This window comes from Psittacula echo (assembly GCF_963264785.1).
Source record: "Psittacula echo genome assembly, chromosome: Z".
NCBI lineage: Eukaryota > Metazoa > Chordata > Aves > Psittaciformes > Psittacidae > Psittacula > Psittacula echo.
The window spans coordinates 53,616,349-53,632,381 of record NC_137742.1 but is presented as its reverse complement, the minus strand read 5'-3'; the positions used below and the strand labels follow the sequence as shown (position 1 = coordinate 53,632,381).

General features: G+C 42.8%; 1 protein-coding gene across 1 annotated transcript; it reads right to left on the bottom strand.

The window, feature by feature from the left end:
- Positions 1-216: 216 nt before the first annotated feature.
- Positions 217-15,746, bottom strand: LPL (lipoprotein lipase; the record flags this gene model as incomplete). Its single annotated transcript, XM_080638321.1, has 12 exons — positions 15,244-15,746; positions 10,090-10,092; positions 9,949-9,977; positions 8,309-8,472; positions 7,996-8,175; positions 7,276-7,387; positions 5,135-5,368; positions 4,654-4,896; positions 3,453-3,573; positions 2,404-2,586; positions 1,275-1,379; positions 217-262 (listed from the first exon to the last, which is right to left on the bottom strand). The coding sequence occupies exons 1-12, from the start codon at positions 15,477-15,479 to the stop codon at positions 217-219; spliced, it is 1,656 nt and encodes a 551-aa protein (XP_080494447.1). The 5' UTR covers positions 15,480-15,746.
- Positions 15,747-16,033: the final 287 nt, after the last annotated feature.

The window sequence follows — 16,033 nt, the reverse complement described above, 5'->3', positions numbered from 1 at the left end:
CAGATTTCATTTTAACTATTTGGGTAATGTATCTTTATGGTTAGTAACTTCGTATGCTGAGACTTCCTTACAAGAAGTCTCCTAAGATAGCTAGGAATAGCAGGCAAAAAGCCAGCAGCGGATAAATATTTCTATATATTTGGTTCTGAACATCCAGTCCACAAGGATGAACAGACTCTCCTCCTCCCCAGTGTGGAAAATCTTCATTCTTGTCACTTAAGCAGATTCATGAGCAGAATTTTCTTTAGATGCCTGCTTGGCACTGTGGGGGAAAAAAGAAAAAAAAAAAAAAAAAAGGTGAAGAGCAACATGTAAAATACTTGTTTCTTTTTGTCTTATTTTTGAGATTTTAGATTAAAAAGAAAAGCCTACTTAACAGGAAAATAAATTATGTGCTTGAGCTTTTCCTGGCTACTGCTTGATTCTACACATCAGATACACAGAGCTCTCAAGGCCTTCCAGGTCATTGCCCTGAAGTGAAGGTCAGTGCCTTTTTATGCAGAAACAGACCATAGTGTAGAAGTGCCCCCATGAGACCTTTCACACACAGCAGTTGCACTAAAATAAATATAACCAATTCTCCAGCTTAAACTTCAGTGGATAAAGTCCAAAAAAAGTTGGCCCCACACTTCAAAGTTTACTCTGGGTCAGAAAAATTATTGATCAAAAAAATTTAAGTGCACCAAAGTCTATTAAATGCAGGCTCAATCTCTGATCCAAATCACAGATGCAAATCTCAGGAAGTCACTGATCTGACGGTCGCCAGCAGAAAGCAGTGTGCCAGGAGAGCACCTGTGCATGGCTGCTCAGTTTCTGTGCCAGCCTCCACGTCTGCTGCTGGCCGGTGAGGAGGGAGGGTTCTGGACTGACTCAATATGGATGTTTGGGCATTCTTCAATCAAGGGTAACTGTGTGGGATCTTTAGATAGAGGTATGCTTTCCTGTCTGTATTTTTGCCATGTCTGTACACCCTCTCTAGCATTTTATACTTGGCCACCATGTGAATGTGAGAGGTAGTGACTTGTACTTGCTTTTCAGACATGGTAAAAGCCACGTCAGGAGATGGTTGGCAGCAAATCAAATTAGGGGATTCTAAACTGCTAAAGCTACCACAAGCAAACCTCAGATTAGTCCGAGCTGTGATGCTTCTGAAGCCTTTAGAAGACTAGTGCAAAAGTCAACTAAATGAGGAAGTTATTAGATCCTCTACTCAAGCTATCCACTCAAGACAGTGCAGCTGTCCTGAGCCCAAAGCCAGTAGTGATCACACATACCCTCCTCTCTTCCGTTTGACGGGCTGATCCAAGCATTTCACAAATATTGCTGCCTCTCCTCCCATACCGAGTTGTGAGGTGCCATCTCGGGAACAGAACACCACCCTGTGGAATAAATATGGGACAATCACATGGCCAGGTATCTCTTTTTAACCATAGGAACAAGACTGGCACTTGGAAACTGTCTTTATGTGGGACATTTTTATATTTATATTTAACAAGCTTGTGAGAAAATTCCTTTTAAAAGAGAATTCTGTGACAAAAGAAATACTGTGCAAGAAAAATCTAGCAAATGCATTATGCATGGACTCAACCTGTAGCTATAACTTTCATTGTCCTTTGCATAAAATCTTCGCATAGTTTAGAAACCACAAGCTCTATATCTCAAGGTCTCTTGGATCTTTATTTACACCAGTCCTTGTGTGACTTTTTGTCAGGTGAATTATCTTAGAAGAAGGCCTCGCTCCCTCAAATGTTTGCAAACTAAGCAGGTTGCCAATTCCAGCAAACCTGAGCAACTGCTTTTCTATTTATCAGTACTTTCCCCACCCCTATATTTGTTCAGCCCTGATAACTGTTCTTTGATCAAGTGGCTGCCTTGTTTATTCAGAAGGAGGAGCACATTATTCACAGTACTGTACACAAGACATGTATACTCTGTTCTGGGTCCATTTTCTGCTAACAGATCTCATGTCTAGTGAATATGAGTATTTAAAAAAGTATTTAAAAGTATTTAAAAAAAGTATTTAAAAAAAAAGTGCAGACTTTTCCATTTTAGCATTCACAAATAAGTGGTGTCCTGCAACAGTCGTGTCTTTCATGTCCTCACCCACCATTCAGGTATTCAACTTTTAAGAAAATCCAGCTTAAAGCAATTTCTTGTGCAAATGCACTTTTTGAAGGGTTTCTAGAAATCTCCTTCTAAGCACACTCCTTACAAGAAAACCTATGTAAACATCCAGCAAGAGAAAGGAGACCTGCAAATACAATCAGAGATGACGGTTCACTGAGATCTCTCCTGCATATTATAACTAATTACCTAATTGACAGTGTTTCCTGTGAAATACAAGGAATCGGGAAACACTGTCAATTAAAACTAATATAACTTATAACAATCAAAATAAGTTACTTTTTCTGAGTTTCTCCTGACTTCACTCTGACTCTTTGGATGTCAAATGTAAAAGACGACCACCAGTTTGACCAGCTGAAGAAGGTATCTTTCTCCCACTGCAGCTTCAGCATAAGTAGGTCACCAATGTCCACTTCCGTGTAAATCAGGAAGGAGGATGTCTTGTTTGAGGAGACTTCAGGCCTGTAGGGAAGGGAATAAGGAAAAACAAAACAAAAAAGGCAAAACAAAACAAAACAAAGAAAAAACACACACAAAAAAAATACCCACACAAAAAAAGAAGTGTTAGACAGATAAAGAAAATTAAGGAAAAACAGAACCACGACTTCATTTCAGGCAAGAGAACAACCTTCTCCATAGTTGTGATGGATAGAATAAGGAAAAAACCCACTAAGATTTTGTAGCTTTATAGGAAAAGCATGCTGCAACAAGGCTGGTAAAGTCCTGGGACAGACTGCCAGGCAAGGGGTGTCTTTTCAAGTGCTGGTGGCTCTCAGAGAAGCTAGAGAAGCACCAGCCAGGAACAGTTTAGGTTCTACAGATTAGAGAACAAGACTTCAGTGCCCTCCAGCTCCATTCACTGTCAGCCCATGTGCAGGGTTATAAGCACAGACTTCTCCTTATTTGCAGTTATGGAAGCAAATACAATGTGTCTCTCAGCTTCTACACTGAGGCCTTCCCGCCCATCAGAAAATTAACTCCAGGCTGCAGTCTGCTTTTAATGAGCTTTAACACAGCTGGAACATGGCATAAAGATACCAAAAAACAAAGACAACAAGAAATCTGCCACACCAGAAAAATTCTTATTAGGCTTAGCCACAGGCCAGACTTTACATTTCCTTATTTCAGATCTCTTATCAAGAACAGCTCCTACAGAGCTTAGCACGTTATCTTCAGCACTGAATGTATTCCCTTGATCAAGGACAAAGGCATTTTCTGGGACCACGAAAGATTTCTGTAGCTGGAGCTAGAATGAATTTTTCAGCTGGAGCTTTAACAGATTTAGGTAGACTCAATAGTACACTGCAGTTGTTTCTAAAGTTACTCACAGTGTGAAAGCAATGTTCTCACTCTCATCTAGAGTACCATAGAGAGAGATCAGGAATGGCTGGTTTGTCTTGGTCATATTAGTCTTTCCAAAGAAATGGATCTTGACCTGGTAATGAAAGACTGAAAGAACACAAGAGAAGAGGCTATTAAGAAAGAATGTAACCTCCAAAGAGGTTGCTGGTGACATAACCATCCAAAAACCACCATGCAAATCCTACGCTGGAATATGCCAACATCACTAAACTGAGGAGTTTAGTTCCCTGCTGGCATCGAGGGAACTATTTTTGTGAGAAGGTAAAGAACCTTTTCAGTTCTTGCAACTGAATTCTGCATTTAAGTTTTCTGCCACTATAGTAACCCAGAGTCTGCAGTATCCCCTTCAAAGTTCTAATAAATGTGTACGACTTCCCATCTCTGACTTGAAAACAAGAGAGCTGTGCTTTAGGAGCCTCAGTGGAAAAAAAAAAAATCAACCCACTGATGCTGCAGATTAAGCATCAAATCCCAACAAAACACTAGTCTTGCAGCTGTTCTAACACTGCAGGAATGTGCCCTCTGGTTGCTGGTCTGTCACGGAATGCACACAGCGAGCATACCATGTGGCACAAAGTTAGGCAGGGGAAACAAGAAAAAAACAGGAAGCACCAAAACCCAACTCAGAAGCTATTTTCTTAGAAGAAAGCCTTCCAGCTTTTTCTTGAAGTGTCCTTCTCAGATCCCCATGATAACAGGAATCAAGAAACGCTGTAGTATTTTAACAAGGGCTGTTGCCGGTCCTCTAGCAAAGTCACTATGAAGGCCTGATAGTTACAAAGCTTTAAAGAAGTTGCTCATCACACTGAGCTCTGCTGATTAATTTCCCAGCAGCAGGAAAAAAATCATTTAGATGAAAAAATACTGGAAAAAAACCTAGACAGCTACTCAGTTGTTCCAAGTGATCTGGCCACAGAGAATCTTGATACTTGTTAAAAAACACCTTCCTTACTGTATTCCACCCCCCACCTCCATACCTTAGGTAAGATGGCATTGTTCTCCTGAGACTTCACTTTAGCTTGTACTTAATGCCAAACTGCAAGTAAATTTCACCCCTACTCACCACAGGTACCAAAGCAGCAATAGTCACCCACAGCACACACTCACCCAGATACACAGCTGAGCAAAGGTACCAGTCTTGCTCAGTAATAAGCAAGTAGGACCTACCTTTATAGGGCATCTGAGCACGGGTCTTCAAGTACATTTTGGTATTTCTCTTTGTTCTCACTCTGTTGACCTTGTAACCCAAATTGTTGCAACGGTTCTTCCGGCAGCTCAGGCACAGACCCTTCTCAAAGGCCTCCTTTGTGTTGCAGCGATAGGCCATGCTGGGCTTTTCTTCATAGAGGAGGGAGTCAATGAAGAGATGGATGGATCGTTCATGGGAGCATTTCACCAGCTGATCCATATCTTGAAAGAACAAAAATGTGTAATATGTATGCACACATGCATATAATATAGACCCTTTAGTAACACTGTCAGCAGGCACAATACACTATGCCAAAGTTGGGCTTTATGGGGTGACTTTTAAAACCACTTAAAAGAACAAGTTTCTGTGCCTCTCCAAGATCTTTGCTTGCCAGAAAACTACAAGCTGTTTAAGATCTCCCTTTGGATGTTGTGCTGTTTTGTTTCAGAGCAGCCTCACCTGCCAAGCCTTTTTCAGCAATCAGACGGAGTGCTTCTCCGAAGTTGCAACCTGGCTGGAAACCTCCACCATTAGGATAAATATCAATGTGTCCAACAGGCTTCTGGATTCCAATGCTGCGGTCTGGAGAGCCTCGAGTGTAGGTGTGTAGGACATCCACAAAGTCAGCATCATCCGGGGAGAGGCGGGTGACAGCATCAGCATACTCAAAGGTAGGACCAGCTGGATCCAGCCCTTTGAGGCAAACCACAAAGAAAAACTGAGATTGCCTGCCAAAGACACTGACAGTGATAGCAAATGCTAAACTCAGCTACCACATTGGGCTGGATATCGCATATGGTGTTGGTGCCAACTCTAGACATTACAGTGAGATCGTCTTAGTACCATTCATTTATATAGCAGAATCAAATAAAATACCTTGAAATGCTGTCACTGTTTAAAAAAAAAAAAGCTGTAAGTAAACATATGTAAAGAAGCCCAGGTAACTTCCTCACAGCTGTAGCATTTCCAATGGATGTAAGTAACAAGCTGGTAAATACTGTTTCGATGTCTTCCTATTGTCAAGAATTGTAAAATTTCTATCTTAAGTGTGGAAAATGTCTTGCTGCTAACCTCCTGGTAGGGGAACAAGTGGGAAACATAAACAAGAGCTTCACTGCCTACATGCCTAAAGGGAAGAATATATATGATAAACTGTCAAGCTGCAGCAACACTGACATCAAAAACACCCAGAACTATTCTGCCAGTGAACAAGTACTATCTCTCCAATCCAGACAACTACGGAGAGACGGCTGAAGGCACTGCTGAAGGCACATGTCTTTCCTGCAGCCTTCAGCTGAGAACAGGCAGCTGGGCTGCCCGCTCCTGGTTAGCCTTTCTCATTCTGAGCTGCTTCCCCCTCTGCTGTGAGGACATCAGGGACCACATCCCATTGCTCCCTGTGCTCAAAGGTGATGCTGCTTTCCCAGGGAAAGGTTTATCCTGGGCACTGCGGGCAACCGTGGGGGCATAATGCATGACTACTGGTATTTGAGTGTTTTGGCAGCCTCAGCAAAAGCAACAAAGATGCAGCCAAGAGAAAGAAAGGTAAAAGGACTCCTGCTTTCACCTTCTAATTTTAATCTGCCACCTCTCAGGAGTCAGCCTTTCTGGATGCAACTGCTGCCTAGCCCACCCGCTGTATTCCTGTGGATCTGGGATCACAGCCAGGCTCAGGTGAAAGGACAAAGGGTGCCATGAGAAAGGCAGCTAGTATCCCATCTGAACACTGCTCCCAAGCTCTCTCAGCAGCTAAGACACCACAGATGAGTCATTTTCTTGCTAATGCTGGCATTTCCTTTGTCACAGGAATCACTGCTAGGGGCTCAGCTCTGCAGGTGCTGGGCTGTAAACCAAGCCCAGAGTAGCCATGCACTCTGCCTTGTCTAGGAACACTTCTCAGCCTCTAAAAAAAAAAACAAACCACCTAAGTGAACATCCAAGCATGCACAGGAATAGGACAAGAATTTGTGTACTTCCTTCTCCTTCCCAAAACTCTTCCAGTATTACTTTCGGCCTAGAATATTACTTGAGCCTCCTAGGATCAATTTATTATTTTTTAGTAAATCACAATGGATTTCTTCTGATTGTCTGCCCAGCCTCCCTTTGAGCCTGTATAAACTTTGCACATCTGCAGCATTCCATGGGTAAAAGCTCTGCAGGTGCTACACCCACTACAGGAGCATCTACCTCCTGTTCTTTACCAACAGCTCCTACCAGCTGCAAGGGATGACCACCTAGATGAAGACAAACAGCTGAAGTCCTTGTGCTGCAAGAGATACTGTGGCCTTCTTCACGCTATTGATTTGGCCAGACTTGATCACATCCTCCACACCTAAACTCTTTTCATGGCCATTAAATATCTGCCTACTCACTCATTTCTTGTGCAGAAGCAGATCAAGGCTTCTCGCCCACTACCTTTCTTATTCTTTTCTGAACCTTTTCCATTTTGACTACAAAAGTATCATCCCTAACGATTCAATAAAGTAGGAACACATCACCTAACTATTGCAAACTAGGATCAGTTATTGTGGTGATTTTCTAGAAGAATGTAGTATTTCAGCACAGAAGAGACAAGACTCTACAACCACAGGTTTTCTTACCAGTAATTCTGTTCACCTTCTTCTTGGTCAGGCTCCCAGCAATCCCAGCAGCATGAGCACCTAGACTGTACCCCAGCAAGTGGACATTGTTGAGAGGATAATTGAATTGCTCCTGCAGACGACAGTGATTTGTTTAAAGTTTTTGAAGTCAAATGGGAAAACATCAGAAGATACAAAGTAAAATGTTTTGTCAATACTGGGATTTCTGTTTGAACCATGAATAAGAGAACACCAAATACAATTAAGGTAACTTAAGTGACCTAGTATGGCACAAAAATAATTAAGGCAAAATTCTAAGCAGAGACGAATGCAGAACGAAGGACAGAACACAGGGCTATATATTTTATTAAAAGTTTTCAGCCATCCCCTCCTAACCAGTTTCTGGATCTCCTATTTCCCCAAAGGCAAGGCAGACTTCTGCTTCCAAAGGCCAGCTACTGCAGAGTATACAGGAACCTGTCTTTCACAGCTACCTCTCACAGAGCCTTCAGAAATATTGTAGACTCACAAGGCTCCAGGTGAGCACAAGGAGAATTTCTGGAATGCATGCATTGTGTAGTAAATAAACATTAAAGCTGCAATTTTACCACTCCAGCAAAAACAGTCTACCACAACTTAACTCCATCTACCCAACATGAGATGATTAACACAGCTGCACCATTGCCATTTTGCCTCCTAGGACATTATATGCAATATGAGATATGTGACTACGTGTCCTACCTCCATCCAGTCAATAAACGTAGCAACGTCCTTTCCCACCAGCTTAGTGTATGCAGCTGACACTGGGTAGTGCTGCTGAGCTCGAACTAGCCAGTCCACCACAATGACGTTTGAATCAGGTTCTCTCTTGTACAGAGCATCCACCAGCTTTGGGACCCAACTTTCATACATTCCTGTCACCTGTTGGCATTTTTTTAATTAAAAAAAGAAATATCTCAACATTATCTTTAACATATAGGCTCCTCAGCTGACGTGTCTAGCACAGTTTATCAGAAGCATTGTTAAAAGGGAGGTTCCTCCCCTTTCTTCTTACCGTCCACCCATGGATCACCACAAAGGTTTTACTGGTATGGTTGAAGTTGCACTGTGCCAGGCTGTTCACTTGCCCAGGAATCAGGTAGCAGACATCCTCATTGGGCTCTGCAGGCGTCCGTAAGGAAAACTTGCTCTCAATTCCCACAAAATTGTTCCCAGCTTCTGTTACACAAGAGTACAGGAAACGAAGCAGTGTTTTAGAAGTATTAGGACAAACAGTTCAGAAGTCACAGGTACAATGCTGGAAATGTCAGGAACAGTCAAGAAACAGGACACATGTTCTTCATTTCCTACAACATTTCTTTTCGCACCACAACAGCCACGTAAAGAGGAAATCAAAGGGAAAAATCAAAGAGGAAATCACTTCTCCTCCAAGGTCCTGCTAAAATAGCAAGAATCTGGCCAGCTGTCAAAGGGGTATGAATTTTTTTTACTAGTTAGTATTTCCCTCATTACATTATTAACAGGAAATCCATTAATTACCACAGTGGTGCAGAAAACTGCATAGGACAGTCACAGGCACTACATGCAGGAAAGTGGCAAGTTCCTACCATACTATTACATATTTTTGTGGTGCATCTTCCACATCACTTCCTCAATAATCACTGCCTCTTTATAGCACCCCATAGCTTCAGTGCATTAAAAATAAGCTGCAAAGTCACCACTGTTTTACAAAATGCTAGTTTTAACTTCTTACCGAGAGGAAAACAGCAGGTGAGAAGATCAGACACCCATTAAGGAAACTGAACTAGCAAAGCAAAAGCCTTTATTTTGAAGGCAGCTTTTTTTTTTTTTCAGCTCATGTGATAAGCAACACTGCAGGAAAAAAAAAATCTTCCTCTGCCTCAATTTTGAATCCAGGAGGGTGGGCGTGTGTCCATGTGTGTGAAGTTCATGTACTGGTTGGTGGTAACAAAGCATGAGATGGCTTAAAAGCATCATTTCTTAGAGAACCCCCTCCAGCTTCTAAAGGTAAGTTTTCCTTTTATTCCCATCAAGGCAGAGAAGTGACTTCAGGGTTCATGCTGTCTACTTCCTTTGTCTGGGTAGAAATTTAAATATCTTCTCTCTTTACATTTAATTCAACACTTAAGTACCTTCATATCCAGCAGACTTTGTAATTAATTGTGGACTTAAAACTCCAATGGCTTTTGAAAACCAGGCTCTACTTTGGCAACTTGCATTTAGCGAATGTCAATTGCGTATTTTCCAATTGCAGCTGAATACAGGCCAGCTCTGTGCTGCTCAGTGTTGTGTTTCCTGGCATCACAACCTCCAAGTTTTCACAGACTCCTAAACACACATTAATGAATACCTCCAAGCCACCATATGAAATGCAAAGGGGCATGGTGAGGACCTCGTGCCAGGCACACAACCCAGATTTCTACTCCCCTTCTTTTTCCCATTGCAGAAGAGGTTGTCTAACATAACTGGCAGATTTGTATTTCTCTATTAAATTGTGCTGCATCACTTAGAGGTGATAAAAAAAAAAAAAAAATGAACTATTCATTTTTTTCCCTAAAACTTTGTTTTTCTGGTCTTCTCATTCAAGCTACCATATTCATGAGGACACTGACTTAGCCCAGCCTCACTCAGGCCTCAGGTATCTGTATAAATTCTGCAGGGTTCCTGCTGTACTTGGAGGGCCACGGAAATCAGGGTCTAACCTGTGGCAGGAAGTGTAAAACCAGCACACAGGCTGGCAACAAGCCTCAGAAGAGACAGCCACCATCCACAATCAACAGCTTAACACTGCCTGAGCTCATCAGGACTTCTCACCTGCTGAAAGCAAAGCACACACAGGGAAGTAACAAGAACTGTTCGCTGAACAGAGTCAGTGCTCAGCTTTAGGTTCTGACCTTGACTGTGTGAGGATGGCTAGCTAATCCAGGATAATTACACTGAGGGCCCCCTTCTTGTCTCCTGGCCCCTTTCCTTTAGAGAAGGGATGAAGTTTATGAAAAACACTTTTCTCCACACCAGCAGAAACATTCACCTTATGAGGCATGTAAGACTTCACCAACTGAAAGCAGAAATCTACCAAACTAATCAAATGCCATCTTCCTCAGAAGTTGCCCTTTCCTTATCTTTTTGCACATTCAAAACTTCATTTTTCTCAACGAGAGAGTACAAAACCCTTTTCTGAAGCAAATCTTCAGACTTGCACTTTTTAGCCAGAAAAAAAGTCCCAAAAGCCAATTGGTTAAATATCAACTGTAATTTTTCACTCAGCAGTGAATCAATAAAACCTTGGAAGGTCCAAGAACAGCTTTCAACTATAAGGCATACAATGCAAGGACTTTCAATTATGTATATTCCTGCCTAGCACAGGAAGGCTAACAAGAATAGTCCACCTGCTCACTAGTTAATAGTGCTTCCTTTCATACTTAGATATCATTTCCCTTCTGAATTAAGCTTATCTGTTAATCATTCAAAGTCTAAGTTAAATTGAGATCCTGACTTGTATTGTGTTTTCAATTACAAACGCATTCTGGAATTTGCATAGGCTTTCAGACTGCATCTTTTTTGGAAAGAAGCTTGTAATAAACTAAAGTTAGAATTCTGAGTGTATCATACTTGGAGGTGCGCTTAGACAAGTTCACCAGACTTACAGAGATGGCAGTACACTGGCACCTACCACTGAAGATGCACAAAGTGCTTCACAAATACTTGTGTGCTTCCACTTAAAAATCTTTGGACGAAATTTAAGGACATAAGAGCACCAAGATGCAGTCACCATCAGGAAAGTAGCCGTTGCAAAGCAGCAGCCCATTGTTAGGCAAACAGCAGAAGGCTACTCTGCTCATTTAGCTATGTTATATGAGGAATTAGAAAGTCATAAGACATTATTGTTAGCATCTTTTACGCTCACAAACCATGTCGGGCTGTCCAATATCCACATATGCTCAGTTCCCAGCAGCAAAATACCCTCTGGATGAGGGAAGTGTGTATGGTGGAGTTTGTTACAGACTTCTTAATGATGTGCTTATTAAGAAGCTAGCCTCAAAAATTGCCGAAGTTTGGCTTCGAAAGTTCTGTATGGCTCAAAGCATAATATAACTTGCCTACATCTCATGTTGTGCCGCACACATACCACAGTACCACCTCACCTCCCACTTTTTGCAGATTAAGTTTTAGAATTAGAGTAGAGCTACAAAATTGTATGTACACACTCACCACACCTACTGACAGAATCATGGAATGGGTATGTACCATGCTTTAAAACTGCAGCAGAGAAGCTACCAAGCATATCACTTCAGAAACCTAACATTTCCCACTTCTACTTTTGTACCTTAATGTATCTCAGTCTATTTAAAAAATATGATTCAGAACCAAACTTTGTCATACATTGCTTTTGTTACAGACCTCTTCCTCATAGATTTAAAATGAGAATTCTCCTTGAATCATGTCCTAACTGACAGTTTGGTCTCATTCTTACAGCCCTATACAAAGCCAAAGAAATGCAGAGGCAGCCAGTGTACACACTCACCACTGGTTAGTTATGGCTTTAAGATTAAGATTTGGCTTTAAGCCAAATCAAACAAACCATGGAAAACCCAGAAACGGGGAGTCTTCCGCATGTTTCTGAAAGATGGATAGAAATTTACCTGAACTGGCATCAGACTTTACATAAAGAAGCTATAGAAACTGGACATGAAGTTTATGTGCATCCATACTAAAACACTGAAGTAGTTTCTACTGACAAGAATGCAAGTCCATTTCTAAACAAGGCCTTGAAGAGAAGCCAACCTGGAGGTAAAAACATATAGGCAAACAAATCCATGCTTTTGCTAAAAATCACTTTCCCAGGCTTAGTTCAGCAGAGGTATGAAGGCATGTGTTCCGTGTTGCAAAAGCATCCAGGCACACAGTGCAAATACAAGGCACTGCTACAAAATACAGTTTTCTAGCCACTGCTAAGTGCTTACCATTAACAAGGTGACCTACAAGAGGTATTATTTAGGGAACAGTAAAAGGGAGCAGAATTAAGAATCAAACCACCAATTTCAGACCCGAGCTGGCTTTTCTAACAGCGTACAGACTGCATTGCCAAACTCCATATTCTCATTCTCTGCAGACTTACTGATGCTTTTCTTACACATCCACTTTCATAATCTTTATTTTAATACTTTAAAATAGTTGTCCTTACATCAAGTTATAACGAATATAGTAGAATTAGAAGAAAGTATAAAAACCTTAGAAACTGGGAAGGGACAGTAGTTTCATTTTCCTATTCTAACTTTGTGACACTTTGGACTACCAATTTGTGAAACTCCTTTCAGTTAGGGACTCCTATCAATTCTGAAGGCACTGCACTAACTTTAAGCATTCTGACACAGTACTACTACTAGTTTATACACTAATCAAGAGAATTCAGCTTTAAGTTTCATTTACAGGAAGCCCAAGATGACCTGGCAGCTGATTTTGATGAAGAAAACTGTTTATCACTGGTCAGCTGGGTAAAGAATGGGAGCTTTGAGGAAGTAACAGCATCTGGAATATTAATCAGAAGTTAAACTGCCTGGATCAGACACAGGATACCAAATATGATAACAATACTCTTGCCAGAATCAGTGCACCTAAACTATGGTTTTAAAAATGGAATCTTTGATAAACAAAGATTTCCTAGTGTTATGCACACAGAAATGGAAATACTATTGGCTAGGTGCAAATATCATCAGAAATTATACTGCTAAACTCTGTAAACTCAAGCCTACACAGACATGCACACACACAAGCACAGCAGCAATCATCTGTACATGACATCAAACATTTACATAACCAGCTGGAGTTAACTGAAATAACTCTTCCCTCAGCTGATAATCAGCATTGGGATCACCCATCAATAAGTCATATTGAATTCCTAAATGAGTTCTGAAGCAATCTCCTGGTCAGCTGTAAATAAAGGGGCTGTATCAAAGAAACTGTTGTCACCTAATATGATCTGCTTTATAAATTGAAAGCAGATTACTGTGTGCTGCAATTACATGAAACCTACCCCACAAATCAGATAATTGTTTAACTTTGCTGTAAAGAATTACAACTTCAAGTTTATTTATGTATTCCTTAATGGCAGAGCCCTGAGAGTAGGTGCTTCACTTCCTAGGCAGCATTGACGGAAAGAGCAACACCTCTGAAAAGCAACTGGTTCCAAGTTCAGATGCTGAGCAGGGACCTTTCAGCTCAAGTCCTGCAGCTGGCAAAACAAGGGCAAACTTCTGCTCTCACACTGCACACATGGGTGCTCACCCCTCTTCAAATAGATCCTTACTCTGCTGCAGCTGGGAGGCTTGTAACTCAATCCAGCAGAGCTCTTGCTATCCACCAGTCCCTCTGGGACATCTGGGGTTAGCCCAGACAATAAAAGGCAATCACTGTTAGACTTTGTAGTAGTATGGAGGAAAGGATGCATAAGAAAGCCATAGTATGCAAGTACCTCCTGCACAGGAGAGACTCCAGCAAACTTTTAGGAGTGTTAGTGCTCATGCTATTCACCAACACTTTTGATGCCTGACAGCCTCACCTCTGCACCTTCTCAGAAGAGCATTGTTTCTTGAAAGGCCACGCCACAGCTGCCCTGTTAGGTCTGTTCCAAACACAGCCAAGGCAAAAGCCTGCAGCTCACATCATACAACAGTGTTAATCTGCTGTGACTCTTGACTTTGGATTTACAGTGGTAAAAATAGAGATCAGAATGTATTCCTAGTAATGTTTTTATCTTTTCCTGGAACACCAGTATTATCTTCACCTAGAATATCTTTTTCTATGTTGTTTGTTAAATACTCGGGATTCCTGGAAGCCTGGATCATGTGTTTTGCATGGTTTCAAAATATACTTTTACTGTGGTGTGAAGGAAATAGTGTGTGGTTGAAGGCTTGGCTAGCTTCAGGATGATCGCACAACCTGTTTTCATATAACCTGTTCCTAATAAGAAGCAATGTAATCATTACTAAGCCTATCACAAATCAATTACTAGAGCGATGAAAGTTTGCTCTGGGAAGTTATTTTACTTCACAGACCTTGGATACATTGATGAAAACTGCTCTGATTGCCTCTGACAGCAAAAGACTATGCAAAGAAAGAATACATTCCTTTGGCTGTGCCCTAGCATCCCATCGTCTTACTTTTGAATACTTATCTTCAGTGTCCTTGTACACAAAGGAAATAACAAAGGCATCCACAGTGAAAAAAGGAGCAGTTCCGTATTCCATTTCAGTACCACAAGGTAGCTTTAAGAGCTACAGCCACGCATTCTTCTAGGGCTGCGGACTTCTAGAGATAAACATTACGTCTGGGAGATTAGCGTAAGAAAGTAAGACTGTGAGAAGGCACTGCTAACGTAAGTTTGAGAAGTAATGAGCTCCTGAAGCTAGCGGTTTTCTCATTAAAGCTGCAATCATTTGTTATTAACCAAAAGAGCATTAGTGAACGTGTAGTAGTCAAAACATTCACATGGTCCACTTCTTCAAGCCTGGAGGATGCACAAATGCAGGTACAAAAGGTATAGTGTAAGTATGTGCAGACACTTGAGAGAGTATACCCCTTTGTTCACTTATTCCCTAAATGATTCTGCTGCATTAAAACATTAACTACAGGCCAAACACGCTATCATGACACAGATGAAACTCAGCCTTGCCTTAGACAATTCAGACCAAGAACAGTGGGAGGATGGGATGCAGGGCTCCCGTGCGACAGGCAAGTCCCTGGCCCTGTAGGGAGCCGAGGGACCCTGCCATGATGCTACCTCTGTGCCAATCCACCTCCAGCAAGGGACTCTTGGAAACCAGCTTGCTCCTAGGGAAAAAAACACATTCCAAACCCCCACCGCCCGTGCATCAGCCGGGCAGGGAAACAGGCTCCGGGTCAGTCCCCGCAGGATGTAGGTCCCCTCAGCGTCGCCCTCCAGCATCCCCCGAGGCCGCCCCGCTCCACCGAGTCCCGCAGCATCCCCAGCAGCTGCGAGAGCCCTGCACACCCAAGTTGCAAACTCCCCTTTCCCGCCATGCCGGTGGCACTTCCCCTAAATACACACACCTCCCTCCAGCGCAACAGGCTTTAACCGGCACCCCCAACCCCTCCCGCGCCGGGGACTCACCGGCAGCCGAGCCGAGAGCGAGCACCCAGCGCAGGCAGAAGCAGACGGTGGCCAGGAACACTCTCATTCCCATCACGCCGCTTCTCTCTGTGCGCTCCTCCGGGGCAGAAAAGTTTCGTTGAGAAAGAAAAAAATAAACAAATAAAAAAACCCTCAAACTAAGTTTTGCTTAAAAAAAAAAAAAAAAAACAAACCCCAAAACACGATGATGCCGCCACCGCCACCCCAACAGCAGCCACCCCGCACACCCTAACCCTTCCGCCGCCGCGGCCCTTAAGTGCCCGCCACTATGCAAATATGCAAATGAGCCCCTGCACCCATTGGGTGAGTGCTGCGGGGCGGGGCCGGCGCGCCCCGGCACGGGAGGGGCGTTGGGGGGGGCTGAGCCGCGCCCTCGGGGCGCCACGGACCCCGGTACCGCCCTGCACGGCCCGGCAGAGACCCCGGAGCCCAGAGTGCAGAGACCCCTCGGCACTGGGTCCACCTGCCCCCGTGTCTGCCCCGCGCTGCCCACTTCCTCCGCGCTCTGCTTACCCAGCGCGGACCGGCAGCCGCAGACCCCTTGGTTCTCTCTGCCTTTGGCAGCCACGCTCCGCTGTGCCCCGGGTTAGGTCTTCCCTTCCCATG